The sequence below is a fragment of the Manis pentadactyla genome, chromosome X (genome assembly GCF_030020395.1).
Source record: "Manis pentadactyla isolate mManPen7 chromosome X, mManPen7.hap1, whole genome shotgun sequence".
Classification (NCBI taxonomy): Eukaryota; Metazoa; Chordata; class Mammalia; order Pholidota; family Manidae; genus Manis; species Manis pentadactyla.
In genome coordinates, this window is record NC_080038.1 from 43,086,703 (window position 1) to 43,102,586 (window position 15,884).

The window sequence follows — 15,884 nt, forward strand, 5'->3', positions numbered from 1 at the left end:
CATTCACTCATTGTGTCAACTAATAAACGTATATTGAGCACCTACTGTGTGCTTGGCCCCATTCCAGGTATTGGAGAGATTATGTTGAACAGAAGAGATAAGTATATCTATGTTTGTAGAACTGCCATTCTAGTGGGAGAAATAGAAAATAAATAAAATTAAATCAGAAAAATATTAAATAAGTTAGAAGATGGTAAGTGCCTTGGAGAAAAAAAAACATGGAAAAGAGGGGACACAGATAAAAATTGCTGGGGCAGTTTCCAGTGGGTAATGGGATGGTTGGGGAAAACCTCATTGAGGAGGAGACATTTGAGCACAGACCTGAATTGATGAGGGAGGGAGCCACACAGATAGAGGGAGGAGCGGCATACTAGGCAGAGAGAACAGCCAGGGCAAAAGCCCTGAAGCATGAATGTGCCTGGTGTGGAAGAGGAACAGCAAGGACGCCAGTGGTAGGAGCAATGATGAAGGGGAGCAGCAGGAAGTGAGGCCAAAGAGGTGACCAGGGACAGATTGCATAGGGCTGCATGGGCCATGGAGACAACTCTGGCTTTTACTCTGAGTGACAGGGAAGCCAGGGAGGGTGGTGAGCAAAGGAGGGCCATGATCTGACTTTAGGATTCAACAGGCTCCCTCTGGCTGCTGTGAGGAAAATAGACTGTAGGGGTGAGGGCGGAAGCAGGGGGACTGTGAGGAGCAGGCTACTGCAGAGGCCCATATGGGCCATGCCAGTGTTGGCCAGAGATGTAATAAAAAGGGGTTCGATTCCGGAAATATTTTGAAGACAGAGACTAGATGAGTTTGCCAAGACAGAAAATCTCAACTAGAGAAGAGGTCCAAAGACTTTAAAGTTCTGAGATAAGAGGAGTAACCAGCAAATGAGGCAGGCAAAGAGGAGAGGGAAGAGTATAGCTTCCTGAGTGATGGATGAGGGAGCATGTATGAGAGTCTGTTAAGGTGAGCGAGGCCCTAGTCTTGTGGACTGGTCTCTAAACAGTTCCCAGATGATAGTTTCAGCATGTGAAAGGTTTTTCCAAAAGCTGTAGCAGGTTTTCTACCTACTTTTAAAACACAGCTTGCCTTGGACCCAGACATTATATGCCTGGAGATATATGACTTATGGAAGGAAGGTAGGAAAAAAGGAAGTAAGGATGGAGGTGGGGAGGAAGGGCAGTATATGGTTGGATGAATGAATGGGTAGGTGGGTCAGTAGATGGATAGATGGGTAGGTGGGTGGATAGAATGGGTAGATAGATTGATAAACTCCTGTCCCTGGAGTAACTCGTTCATATGTATGTACACAGAGAGAGGAATATGAGTTTATAAATTGCAGGTTTGCTGTAATTTATATTTATTATATATATATATATATACATTCCTATATAAAATAAATATATAAGTGTGTATATATATATGTATACAAGTATATGTATGTATATGTGTGCACATATACGTATGTATGTATGTGCATATATGTATATGTGTATATATATGCTGCAATTTAATAGGGATAAGACTGGAAACAACCCCAAATCCATCAACAGATGAATGGTAAACGGACTATGGTATATCCATTCCATGGAATACTACTCAACCATAAAAAGGAATGAACTTATGAGGCCATCACTAACCTGATTCTAAAACCAGACAAAGACTTAACAAGAAAACTACAAACCATTATATCCTGTGAATACAGGTGCAAAAATCTTCAACAACATACTAGTAAATAGAATTTAGCGACATATGAAAGGATTATACACCATGACCAGTGAAATTAATCCCAAGAATGCATGATTGGTTCAACACACAAAAATCAATCAATGTAATACACCATATTAATAGGATAAAGGACAAAACCACATGATCATCTCAACAGATGCAGAAAAAACATTTGACAAAATTCAACACCCTTTCATGATTAAAACACTCAACAAACTAGGACTTGAGGAGGATTTTATCAATTTGATAAAGGGCAGCTATAAAAAAACTACAGTTAACATCATACTTAATGGTAAAAGACTGACAACTTTCTCCTGAAGATCAGGAATAAAACAAGAACATTCCTTCGCATCACATTATTCAACACTGTACTAGAGGTTCTAGCCAGGGCAATTAGGCAAGAAAAAGAAATAAAAGTCATCCATGTTGGAAAAAAGAAGTAAAACTATCACTATTTGCAGATGACATGATCTCATATATAAATTCATATATATGTATATATATGAGCTCAGCAAAGTTTCAGGATACTTGATTGTACAAAACCTAAATCATATTTCTACACACTAGCAATGAATATCTCAAAATGAAATTAAGAAAATAATTCCATTTATAATACATCGAAAAGAATAAAATACTTAGTAATCTATTTAACAAAAGATGGGCAAGACTTGTATACTTAAAAACATAAAACATTGTTGAAAGAAATTAAAGAAGGCCTAAATAAGTGGAAAGATATCACATGTTCATGAATTGAAGACGTTATAATGTTAAAATGGCAATGCTCCCCACCGAATTAATGCAATTTCTAGCAGAGTGCCAGCTTGCCTCTTTGCAGAAATTGAACAACTGACCCTAAAATTCATATGGAAATGCTAGGGACCCAAAGCAGCTACAACAATCTTGAAAATGAAAAACACAGTAAGAGGATTCATACTTCTTGACTTTAAAACTTACTACATAGCTACAGTAATCAAGACTGTATGGAACCAGCAAAAAAAAATAGCTATGTGGATCAATGGCATAGAATTGAGAACCCATAAATAAACTCATGTATTATGAGCAGTTGATGTTTGACAGCAGTGCCAAGACAATTCAATAGGGAAAGAATAGTCTTTTCAATAAATGGTGCTGGTAAAAAATGGACAGAGGACCTGAACAGAAACTTCTCCAAAGAAGAAATTCAGATGGCCAACAGGCACATGAAAAGATGCTCCACATCACTAATTATCAGGGAAATGCAAATTAAAACCACAATGAGATATCACCTCACATCAGTTAGGATGGCCAGCATCGAAAAGACTAAGAACAACAAATGCTGGTGAGGATATGGAGAAAGGGCAACCCTCCTACACTCTTGGTGGGAATGTAAGCTAGTTGAACCATTGTGGAAAGCAATATGGAGGTTCCTCAAAAAACTAAAAATAGGAATACCATTTGACCTGGAAATTCCACTCCTAGGAATTCACCCAAAGAATACAAGTTCTCAGATTCAAAAAGACATATGCACCTCTATGCTTATTGCAGCACTATTTACAATAGTGAAGAAATGGAAGCAACCTATGTGTCCATCAGTAGATGAATGGATAAAGAAGAAGTGGCACACATACACAATGGAATACTATTCAGCCATAAGAAAGAAACAAATCCTACCATTGGCAACAACATGGATGAGGGTATTATGCTAAGTGAAATAAGCCAGGTGGAGAAAGAAAAGTACCAAATGATTACAACCATTTGTGGAGTATAACAATGAAGCAAAACTGAAGAAACAAAACAGCAGCAGACTCACAGACTCCAAGAAGGAACTAGTGGTTACCAAAGGGGAGGGGTGTGGGAGGGCGGGTGAGAGGGAGGGAGAAGGGATTGAGGGGTATTATGATGAGTACACATGGTGGGGGGTATCATGAGGAAGACAGTGTAGCACAGAGAAGGCAAACAGTGACTTTGTGACATTTTACTATACCGATGGACAGTGACTGTGGTGGGGTATGGGGGGGCTCGATAATATGGATGAATGTAGTAACCACATTGTTTTTCATGTGAAACCTTCATAGGAGTGTATATCAATAATACCGTAATTTTAAAAATAAATAAATAATAAAAATAAATGGTGCTGGGACAGCTGGATATCCATACGCAAAAGAATAAAACTGTACCTCTATTTCACACCATATATAGAAATTTACTCCAAATGAACCAAAGGCCCAAATGTAAGAACTAAAATCATAAAACTTTTAGAAGACAACATATGTATAAACTTTCATGACCTTGGATTAGGCAATAATTTCTTAGATATGATACTGAATGCATAAGCACCCAAAGAAAAAATAGATAAATCGGACTTCATCAAAACTAAAACCTTTTGTGCCACAAAGGACACTCTCAAGAAAGTGAAAAGACAACTCACAAACAGGAGAAAATATGTGATTTACAAATCACATACCTCATAAGTTCTTACTATTCAACAATAAAAAGACAAGTAGCCCAATTAAAAATGGGCAAAGAATTTGAATACACATTTCTTTAATGAACTTATACAAAAGGCCAACAAGCACATGAAGAGATGCTTGACATCATTAGTCATTAGGGAAATGCAAATCAAAAGCACAATGAGATGCCTCATCATATCTACTAGGATGGCAACAATCACAAAGAGGGACAATATCAAGTGCTGGAGAGGATGTGGATAAATTGAAACCTGCTTACAGCTGCTGTGGAGAACATTTTGGCAGTTCCTCAAAAAACTTAACATAGAATTACCATATGACCCCACAATTCCATTCCTAGATATATACACAAGAGAACTGAAAACATATGTCCACATAAAAATTTCTACATGAATGTTTACAGCAGCATTATTCATGATAGCCAAGAATGTTCGTTAATCAGATGAATGGACAAGCATGTGAAATGTTCATACAATGGAATATTATCTGCCACAAAAAGGAAAAAAGTACTTAAACCCATGCTACAATATGAATGAAGCTTGGAAACTTTATGTAAAGTGAAAGAAGCCAGTCACAAAAGGCCACATATCGTGTGATTCTGTTACATGAAATGTCCAAAATAGGCACATCTGTGAGACAGAAGTAGATTAGTGGTTGCCAGGGGCTGGGGAATAGACAGAGATAGAATGGGGAATGACTGCTTTTAGGTACAGGGCTACATTTTGGGGTGATGGAAATGTTCTGGAATTAGATCGTGGTGATAGTTACACAATATTGTGAATACTAACCACTGAAATGTATACTTTGAAGGGGTGAATTTTGTGGTATGTGAATTATATTTCAATAAGAATGAACTATTGATACAATATGAATGTCAGAATGAATGTCACAGACATTATGCTAAGAAAAAGCAGCACATGCTGTATGATTCCATTTATATGAAGCTCAAAAACAGGCCAAAAACCCCACCATCGTATGCTGTTTATGGGTGTGTACACATGTAGTAATGGAATAAAAATACTCACAAGGAAGATAAATACCAAATCAAGGTAGTGGAAGGAGAAAGGGAAATAGAATTGGTGCACAGAGTTCAACTGTATCTGTAATATCATATTTCTTTTAAAAAGAATCTGCAGGAAATAAAGCAAAATATTAATGTTTGACAAAGGTGGAATGCTTCTTATAGTGTCCTTTATACTTTTCTCTTAAAAAACAAGATGGTTTGGTTCTGAGGCAAATGTTTGACTCCATAGCCAGGCTTTGGTTGATGTTTCTCTGGACACTATTGACATCCGGGGGACTTAGTTTCTGTCCCTGCCCTGGTGGACTCCACAGTCTGGAGGAAACATGAATCGTCCAAATGCCATATCTTGGACCAAGCTCTAGGACTCCAGAAGATGCCAGGAGGGAGGCAACGAGTCAGGGAAGGCTTCCAGGAAGAGAGGAGATTGGGGCTGAGTCTCAAATGGAAGCCTGACAGAGAGGAGGTTGCTTGGCCCAGGCACCCCATCCCCACCCCCATCCCGCCTCCGCCCTGGTCGGTCTCCCCCAAAGCCTGGCCTGGCCCCACCGATTCCCTTATCTGTCCGCTCCCAGCTGCCTCCCTGCTGGCTGAACTGTCGCCGCAGACTTCTGGGCCTGTGCCCCTTCCACGGGGATGGGGGAGGGCATGGGGTGAGGCTTGGCCTCAGAGCCTCAGGGTTTCTGGCTCTTGATAGAGGCAAAGCTCTGAGGCCCCCACTCCCTACTCTTACTTCTCTTCCCTAGCCCTTTCTCTGCTCTAGCTATGAAGAAATGGGCTGTGAACCCAGAGGACAAACCCTTGTCTGAGACTTGCCTTTCAGTCTGCCCTTCCCAGGATAGATTTCCCTAGCTCACTCCCAACAGTGCAACTGCTGTTTACAATAATAAAAACAATGAAGAGGGTTACCATTACAGAACTCACCATTTGTGGTGCGCCAGGCAGGCCCTGGGTTGAGTGGCCTCTCGACAACATTCCGTGGGAGTTCTATGCTCGTACCCATTTTCCAGGCAAAGGAACTGGGGTTTGGAGGGTAACTTGCCCAGGAATCGCAGAGGAAATCAGTATCACAGCTGAGACAAGAACCTAGGATCTTGGATGAACATTTTCATTTCTCTGCACCTACCTCCAGTCTGGAAGATGGGGGCAATTGTATGCACTACCACCACAAGGACTTGGTGAGAATGGGATAAAATTATGCATGGAGGCACTTGGCACAGTGCTTGGGGTGGCTCGGCAAACAAAGCTGCTGTGTTACTATTCTGCTAATGCTAAGAAAGTATTAGTTTCACTATTAGTATTATCATTAGTGTTGAATTAGAATGAATAATCATATATTAATGTTAGATTAGAATTAATTATTCCTATCACTATTAAAATTAAAATTAGTGCTAGTAACATTAGAATTAATATTAGTATTAATAATTACAATTAGTATTGGTATTGGTGTCAGCATGATTTCAGCATTATCACTAGAATTTATAGTAGTGCTAATAAAAAAGGGCCAAGTACTATCCCTTGTATACAGTAGGTACTCAACAAAAAAATAAGAATACATGACATTTATTGAGACTTCATATTCCAGTGAGTTAAAATCATTTAACAGATTAGGTTTAATTTAGTCGCCCCAATCACCCTATGGAGTAGCCACTGTTATTACCCCACCTTGAGAAACTGAGGTCCAGAAGGGATAGTAACTTGCCCAAGGCTACACGGCCAGTTGGTGATTAGGGCAGTTAATAAATAAAGCCGGTCTGGCTCCAGGGTGAATGTCCTAAAACCATTACCACTTAAGTAACTGGTCTTCAGCCTGGATCTTACTGAGCTGGGCTCAGCACAGGGCATGGCACACAGCAGAAGCTCAGGAAATGTGACATCGTTCACAGCCTTGCTCTCTTTCCCCTCAAACCTCCCATTTTGCATATGAGGACAATGAGGCCCAGAGAAGTAAGGTGAGGATGGCAGACTCCCTTTGGGGTGGGCCAGTGGCAAGCAGACTCCGCTGCTCCAGGGCTCCATCCTTGCCCTCTGCCCTCCATGAGTCTCAGTCTCCCCATCTGTAGAATGGGTGGTGAGCAGAGCTCCCTGTCCAGTGGACTGGGTAGTCTTACCCCTGCCCTATGAGGACCCAAGTTGGATCACTATTGTGTCACTCATGTGTCTGATGATTTTACACAGAAAAAGTGCTCAGAACAGACCAGGCATGGGTCTGTCAGCATGAGACACTGGTTGTTGTCAGTGCTATTACTATTTGGGGGAGGTAGGACATGGCAGAAAGGTGGGAACTGAGGTGCAGAGACCCAGTGACTCTCTGCAGGTCCCTCTCAGTGGGTTGAGGGCACAGCCAGAGCCACATGGGTGCACATCAATCTACCCCCACCTCCTCACCCTCCTATCCACCCCAGCACCACCTGCCCAGGGCTATCTACCCCAGGCTGCCACCTGGAATCTCATGGACTTCCTCTCAGACTCTGTCTCTGAGTATCTCTCCCATCTTCATCCCGTCTCTACAACATTATCTTTGTCTCCCTTTCTCAGTTTTTCCACCTATATCCTTGGTCTCTGTCACTTTGAGGCTTTATCTTTTGTTTAATGTTCATTTCTGTCTCTCATTCTCTCTTTGCCTCTGTCTCTATCTGTCTTTAACCACCTCTGGCTCTCTCTGTATCTCTCCCCCTTCTCTGCCTCTCCTTTCTTTCTGTGCCTTCTTTCTGCCTCCCTCCAATTCTGTGTCTCTTTCTCTCTGTGTCTCCCCATTTCCATCTCTGTTTCTGTCTCTGGCTCTCTCCCTTCACTGTCCCTTCAATTCCCTTCCCTTCCACCACCCTATCCCACTCCTCAAGGGCCCACAGAGGAACCAACCCCAGGTCCCACCTGTTTCCCGCCTCCAAAGTAGCATGGCCGGCAAAAAGTTGAGGCCGCTGTCCCTGGGTGGCCCTCTCAGCCCCACCCCCTGATCCCAAGACCGCGGAGCCAACAGCCACAGGGGCCTCCATCTGATAAGACTTATCTCCTGCCCCAGGGCAGGCCAGAGCTGGCGTAAGCCCCAGTGGGGTGCTGAATGAGTGTGCCCCTGTCTTATGCCAGCCCTGGCCTGGCCCTCAGGCTGGGCTGGGGTTGTCAAGATGTCCCACAGGCTCTGGGTCAAATCCCACCAAACTTGTCTGAGCGTCATTCTTCTGGCCTGTAAAATGGGTACAGTCACATCCCTCCTCTCCCTGTGGCCAGGAAGATCCACATGCACAAGGGCCCAGCTGGAACCTGGCCTGGCACAGAGTACGGGCTTTACACTCATTGAAAAGCCCAGCAGAGTCATGAAACCACAACTGCTATTTTCATATTACCTTGGTTTCAGTCCATTTTGTTTGGCTGGACACTGAAGTGTATGGGGGCACAAGAGGAACACGATCCAAGAATCCATAGAGTGGGCAGGTAGGGTGGAGGAAGTCCCCCACTGCCCAAGGGGTGCCCCACCAGCAGGGGCCCGCCCCCTCCCCTGGCCTGCCCCACCCACTAGGGCACCAGCCACTCCCTGGGGAGGAGGGAGGAGGGAGGGGAAGGGAAGGAGGGAAGGAGGAAGGGAGCCTCAAAGGCCAAGGCCAGCCAGGACACCCCCTAGGATCACACTGAACTTGCTACATCCCCAAAGCAGCTGAACCCTCCGCACCAACCAGCCCAGGTCAGTCTCAGCCCCCCAAGAATCCCCAGCAAGGCAAACCCTGGGCCTGCTGCCCCTTACCTCAAGGCTACTTCCCCGGCCTGCTACAGGCTCCCCAACCACCACTGGTCCCTGAAGTGTCTACCACCCCGAATCCTTCAGAGCTCCTCCATACCACCTATCTTTCCAACCCCCATATCTATTCCCCAAACCTCACCTCTCTCTGCTCAGACTCCCATCCACTCCTTCCAAGATATCTATATTCCCCTGATCCCTTAACTCTGCTCCCCATACCTCACCTCTGTTTCCCTAAGACATGCCTTCATCCCCCCAAATCCTACATCTGCCTCAACTCTGGATTTCACTCACCCGAACTTTTCTGTCTCCGAGTTAGCCCCCAAAAGTTCAATTCTGCTCCCCCATGACAATTTCTGCTCCCCAAGCCCTTGTCTGCTTCACAACATCCTTGTCTCTGCCCCAAATTCTCTCTCTGACCCTCCAACCCTTTCTCTGGCCCCATCTCTCACCCCATCTCTGCTTCTCAAACCCTATATCTGTTCCCTATGACTTCTCTCTGAGATCCCAAAAGCATTTCTCTCCCCAAGCCCCTTGCCTGTGCACCAACACGTCTTTGTCACTCCAAACACCAAATTTACTCCCCCAAATCTGTTCTGCCACATGAATCCTTGTGTCTGCCTTCCTTAAACCCCCTCTTGACCCCCAAATGTCTCTGCCCCCAAATCTTCTCTGACTCCAAATTTTTTTCCACTCTAATACCATCTCAGTTCTCAAACTCCTTCTGTGCTCCTATGACCCATCTCTAGTCATTAGACACATTTCTGCCTGTCCAAACCCTCTGAGATCCCTAACTTTCATCTCTGCTCTAGCAAACCTTTGGACTCCCCAACTTTTCCATGACCCTCAGAATCCATCTGTGACCCCCAAACTGTGTCTCCAACTTCTCAACTTTCTCTCAAACTTCACGTTGGCTCCCCAACCTTGTTTCTGTTTTCCCAACCTATTTCTGATCCCAAAATATGACCTTTCAAGGTTGTCTCTGCTTCTCAAACCCCATGTCTGTTTTCCCCAAATTCCATAGCTACACCCCAAACCTCTCCCTAACTCCTCAGCCCCCTTACTGGCCCTCAAACCCCACCTCAAACCCTCCCAAGACTCATCTGCCCCCAGACCTCATCTCTGCCCCTGTCAGTCCCATGAGACCTGCCTTGAGGGCTGGAGTAGGGCTGTTACCTGGGGAGAGGGGCTGGGCCATGGGAGAGTTGAGTGTGCCGACCTCCTGCCACTGCCCACTGGGGTAGCACTTACTCTAGTGGGGCAGCTGATAAGGAGTTTTCATATCCCCCAGTCTCGAGATAAACTTTATCTCTGTCCAGAGAGTGATAACTGGGAGGGGGGCTGGGCCCCTGCCATGGGAGGGGTGGGCAGCCATAGACCCCATAAGGTGCAACGTGCAGGGACGAGGGGCAGTGGGGCTGGAGGAAGATTATGGGGGCTGAGGTGAGGATGAGGGGAATAAAGGAACAGTGGTGATAGAGACAAAAAAGCAAGGGACACACAGGGAGACAGAGAGAGAAGGGAGGGAGAAATAGAGAGCAAGAGAGATGGGGAGAAAAAGAGACAGAGACATGAAGAGAGGAGAAACAGACAGAGACTTAAAGACAGAGTAAGACAGACAGACAGACAGACAGACAGACAGACAGCAGGAGAGAGGGAGAACCAGTAACAGAAAAGGAAAGTGAGACAAAGAATGCAGAGATAGATCCGCACAGATAGACGGAATCGCGGAGACAGAAAAGAGATGGAGGCCCAGATGAGGAGGCAAGTTGCCCTCCCAAGGGAGAGACGGCAGGGACCCTGGGGTCTAGATGAGGCTGGAGCGGGTAGGGGCGGGGGGGACATCCACAGGCCCATCTCTTTCCCTGCACACCCTGTCTACACAATAGGTCACGTAGGCAGGGGGTTTGAAGATGGCCTTCTACACGATGTCCATCACTCTACCATACAGACAGAGAAACAGGCCTTCAGATTCACAGGGCAAGTCTGGGGCTGTGTGCAGAGGGGTATGGTCAGGGATATGGGAACTGTAAGCCAGACATGGAAATAAGACCAGAGGGCCCAGAGAGGGAGGGAGGGAGAGACAGGATAAACAAGCAGAAAGAGACAGAGTGAGAGAGATGTTCAGAGAGAAACGAGTGGAGAGGGAGAAGGAGAGAAACAGAAAGAGATAAAAAGACAGAGAGATAAAGATGAGAAAGTCAGAGAGACAGAGACATGAGAAGACAGAGAGAGGGAGGAAAAAAGAAACAGACATTCATAAAAGCACAGTGAGAGAGAGTGTGCACAAATGCGTGCAAGAGGTATCATGGCATCATATAAGATGGGAGAGAAATACAACAAGGCAGGCTTGAGAAGAAACACAGTCTCAGGGACAAAGAGACATGGGGACACAGAGAGGAAGAGACAGACACACAGAGAAGGACAGAGCAAAGGGGCAGAGGCCAGGTCACCATCTCACAGATCTTAGCTGGGCCATCACCTCCTCGTATTGAGCAGATGGGGAAACTGAGGCCTGGGGCTAGTGGGAACTGAAGGGATGTGAAAGCAGAACTTTGGCAGACCTCCCCAGGGGAAAAGGGATGGGTAGAGGGAACACCTCCCACCTGTCCCCCTCCTCAGAGGAAGCAGGGGCCTTAGGGTGATTTCAAAAGTTGGGCGGGGATGGCAGAGATAAGCAGTGGGGGGTACTGACCCCCCCCATGGAGCAGGGAGGAACTGGGGGCCCTCTGTCTGCAGACCCAACGGAGGTGGGGGAGGGGGGAGTCAAGCCGGAAACCATGGGGTTTCTGAGAAAGTCAGAAGATGCAACAGATAGGGATGAAGTTGGGGATCACAGGAGGGTGAACCCCAAAGCCCCAGAGGGTGACCAAGGGGTTCTAGGGACCCTGGTTCTGCATCCCAGCCCACCCCACCCAGACTCATCTACAGGGGAAGTGAAGGGAGGATGGGGGCTGGGGGAGAAGAGGAGAAGTGGAGGAGGGGAGGAGAAAATGAGGAGAGGGAGAAAGATGAGCAGAAAGGGAGAGAGAAGAGAAGGAAGAAAAAGGGAGGAGGGAAGGGTGAGAGATGGGATGGGGAAGGGACAGGAGGGGAAGAAAAAAGGAGCAGAGGGAGGAAAGAGTAGTGGAGGAGATGTGGAAAGGGCAAGAGAGAGAGAGATGGTGGCCAAGAAAAAAGGAGGGGAGAGGAGGAGGAGGGAAAAGAAGAGAATTTGAGAGGAGAGATGGGTGGAGGGAAAGAAGAAAGGGAAGAGAGGAAGAGGAGAGGGAATGGGGGAAGGAGGGCAGCAAGAGGAGGGGTGGGTGAGAATACAGGAGGCCTGAAGGAAAGGAAAGATTAATGAGGCCAGGAAGGGAGGGAATGGGGAAGAAGGAAGGAGGGGAGGACAGAGGAGTGGGAGTAGAAGACAGGGGAGGAGAGGAAGAAGAGGGAAGAGAAGGTGGGGAGTGGGGAAAGGAAGGGGATGGAGTGGGAGGAGGGGGTGGAGCAGGGAAGGGGAAGGATTTCTGGATCTGAGCCCCCTCCTGTCCTCACAGGTCAAACCCCAGAGGCCCCATGGAGTTCCCTGGCCTGGGGGCCCTGGGGACCTCAGAGCCCCTGTCCCAGTTTGTGGACCCTGCCCTGGTGTCCTCACCAGCAGAGTCAGGAGTTTTCTTCCCCTCTGGGCATGAGGGCTTGGACACCGCAGCCTCCTCCACTGCCCCCAGCACTGCCTCGGCTGCAACTGCTGCACTGGCCTACTACAGGGATGCTGAGGCCTACAGACATTCCCCAGGTAACCCCTTGGGGTGGCTGTCTTGGAACTGGCTCCATGCTGTAGTGCAGAACTTTAGCTAGGGCAGAATATCACTAGGAGGTTGTCTTGAAAATAACCAGAAGCCTTCACAAGGCTGTGCTCACCACTTCCCCTAGTTAAGTCCAGACTTGAGAATGCCAATCCTCCTCAACCTGCCATTCTGGGGTAGCCATACTGGGAAGCAATGTGGTGGCCCTAGTTGTCAAGAGACCCGTGGGGCTCCAAATCCCAACATCCTCAAAGCACATTTGGAAATGGGTGGTAGTTACTGCAGTTACCTGAGTGACCAGTGGGGCTCAGAATCCAGGAGTTACCCAGTGGCTGGCAGCTATTCTGGTCATGTGAAACTTGGCCAGTCTCTTGAGGCTGTCAGCCACCACTGCACTCTGAAAACAGGGTGGCTATGGACTGATATCTTCTTTCCTCCTTCCTTCCCATACCCACCATCCCCCATAGTCTTTCAGGTGTACCCATTGCTCAACTGTATGGAGGGGATCCCAGGGGGCTCACCATATGCCAGCTGGACCTATGGCAAGACTGGGCTCTACCCTGCCTCAACTGTGTGCCCCACCCACGAGGACTCTCCTCCCCAGGCACCAGAAGATCTGGATGGGAAAGGCGGCAGCAGCTTCCTAGAGACCTTAAAGACAGAGCGCCTAAGTCCAGACCTCTTGACACTGGGGCCTGCATTGCCTTCATCAGTCCCTGTCCCCAGCAGTGCCTATGGGGGACCCGACTTTTCCAGTACCTTCTTCTCTCCCTCTGGGAGCCCCCTCAATCCAGCAGCCTATTCCTCCCCCAAGCTTCGTGCAACGCTGCCCCTGCCTCCCTGTGGTGAGGTTCCCAAAATGGGTCAGGGAGGTGGAGGTGGTAGAGGGGTCCAGGGCAAAGTTGGGCTGAGTCTGGCTCCTTCCCCCTCTGTCCACCCCACCAGAGGCCAGGGAGTGTGTGAACTGTGGAGCAACGGCCACTCCACTGTGGCGGCGCGACAGAACGGGCCACTACCTATGCAATGCCTGTGGCCTCTATCACAAGATGAACGGGCAGAACAGGCCCCTGATCCGGCCCAAGAAGCGCCTGGTGAGACCTTAGGCCTGCCTCTCCTTACCCACGAACTGTTGTTCTCACCCCGTGCAGGGGTCCCCGTCCTCATGACCCACAAGAACCTGCATCCCCACCTCTTCCCCATCCACATGGGAGCCCAGCTTTGTACAGGAATGCCTGTCCGGAACCTCCCCTCAAAGGCTGCTGGCAGGAAGCCTGTCCTGTCCCTGCACAGTAATGTTTTCATTTGGTTCACACCAGGATCACCTTGGGGCCCTCCCCTAGAGCTGTGTTGATCTTATTGGCCTCAGGTGCTGCCTGAGCATCAGGATTATTTTCAACTCCCCAAGTGATTCCAATGTACCTCCAAAGTTGGGAACCACTGATGCACTCCCAATACCTTACCTCAGCCAGGAGGCCCAGTCCTCATCCCATACAGAACCCACAGTGTAATCACCTGTCCTCACCCTGTACAGGAAGCCCTGCCTCTCACCTGACCCTCACCTCTTGGGACCTGCACCCCCCAGAGCATTGATCCTCACATTCTTCCCCTGCAGATTGTCAGCAAACGTGCAGGTACCCAGTGCACAAACTGCCAGACCACCACCACAACACTGTGGCGGAGAAATGCCAGTGGGGACCCTGTGTGCAATGCCTGTGGCCTCTACTACAAGCTACACCAGGTGTGCCCTGTCCCTCAGAGCCCTGCCCTGCTCTCATCCCCTGTGCCACCAGGTGTTTCCCTCTTCCTGCTCCTGCTCCACCCTGACCTTCTACCTTCACCTCCCCCAACCCTCCCTCTCTTCTTCCTTTCCTCCCCCTTTCCTTCCTTCCTTCTCCATTCCCCACTCCTTGGCCCTTATCCCTCCCTCCCTCCATTCCTTTATGCCCTCCTTCCCTTCCACTCCCTCCTCCTACCCCTCCCTTCTGCCCTTTCTCCAGTCTCCCTCCTCTCCTCCAGCCAGCCATCAGCTAACTTCCACACCCTGGCTCAAACCTGGAGCAGCTCCTATAAGCCTGAGGCTTTCCCAAGCTCAGGGCCTCACAACCTTGGGATTCCCTAGAACATAACTGGTGCCACACCAGGGCCTGCTCCCCTGGTCCTTGAACCAATTCTCTATCTTCACAGAGGCAGGGTGGAGAGGGTATTCCTGGTCAGGACACAGAGGTAAAGGTGTGGAGTTAGGGGGAACATCCATGGCCTCCCTTTCGGCAGGTGAACCGACCACTGACCATGAGGAAGGATGGTATTCAGACTCGAAACCGCAAAGCATCTGGAAAAGGGAAAAAGAAACGGGGCTCGAGTTTGGGAGCTACAGGAGCAGCTGAAGGAGCAGCTAGTAGCTTCATGGTGGTGGCTGGGGGCAGCGGTAGTGGGAATTGTGGGGAGATGGCCTCAGGCTTGACTTTGGGCCCACCCAGTACTGCCCATCTCTACCAAGGCCTGGGCCCTGTGGTGCTGTCAGGGCCTGTTACCCACCTCATGCCTTTCCCGGGACCCCTTTTGGGCTCACCCACAGGCTCCTTTCCCACTGGTCCCATGCCTCCCACCACCACCACCACCACTGTGGTGGCTCCGCTCAGCTCATGAAGACACAGAACATGACCTCAGGGCAGCAGCAGTGTCCTTCTCCTCTTTAGCCAGCAGTCTGTACAACCCAACTCTCTGGGCCTCAGACACCCCCTGGCCAGGACCTTCAAAGCTTTTGTAAAATAAAACCACCAAAGCCCTGTAACTGGATGTGTGAGCATGGGACTGAATAAAAAGCAGTGTAGGCAGGCTTTGTATCAGTGCCTGTGATTCTTTGGTGATGGTGTGTGGCTGCAGCATGACTGTGTGAGGCTGTGTGAGACGGCACGTCTGGCACTTCACGTTTGTGGGGTATCATGTGCAAATGTAACAGTACCCGTGAAACTGTGTGTGACAGCACCTGGGTTGTATGACATGTGTACTCACACGTCATGTGAGAGACAGCGTGTGAATGGTTGATTGAGCCACATGGTTGTGACTGTAAGATGTGTGAGATGGTGTGTAGGACACCAGGTGATGACAAGAGGCAAGGCATGGGTGGCTGTATGGGAAGACATGAAAGTGTGTGCCCAAAAGTGTGTGCTGAGGAA

At 48.1% G+C, this 15,884-nt stretch overlaps 1 protein-coding gene across 2 annotated transcripts; it reads left to right on the plus strand.

Annotated features, from left to right (window-relative positions):
* Nucleotides 1-8,685: 8,685 nt before the first annotated feature.
* On the plus strand, nt 8,686-15,543 carry GATA1 (GATA binding protein 1). 2 transcript variants are annotated; one of them, XM_036916860.2, is made up of 6 exons: nt 8,686-8,866; nt 12,460-12,698; nt 13,176-13,553; nt 13,654-13,799; nt 14,321-14,446; nt 14,980-15,543. In XM_036916860.2, exons 2-6 carry the CDS (start codon nt 12,479-12,481, stop codon nt 15,352-15,354), a joined length of 1,245 nt encoding a protein of 414 aa, XP_036772755.2. In that variant the 5' UTR covers nt 8,686-8,866; nt 12,460-12,478; the 3' UTR covers nt 15,355-15,543. The 2 variants fall into 2 exon arrangements, with proteins under 2 accessions (XP_036772755.2, XP_057351741.1); XM_057495758.1 differs by lacking the exon at nt 8,686-8,866 and having other exon boundaries at nt 12,339-12,698.
* Nucleotides 15,544-15,884: the final 341 nt, after the last annotated feature.

What these genes read in the sequence shown, in the direction of transcription:
- GATA1 (XM_036916860.2), top strand. Translation starts at nt 12,479, where the DNA reads ATGGAGTTCCCTGGCCTGGGGGCCCTGGGGACCTCAGAGCCCCTGTCC. An exon ending in TCCGGCCCAAGAAGCGCCTG is followed by an intron (nt 13,800 to 14,320) that starts GTGAGACCTTAG and finishes CTTCCCCTGCAG; the next exon opens with ATTGTCAGCAAACGTGCAGG. An exon ending in TCTACTACAAGCTACACCAG is followed by an intron (nt 14,447 to 14,979) that starts GTGTGCCCTGTC and finishes CCCTTTCGGCAG; the next exon opens with GTGAACCGACCACTGACCAT.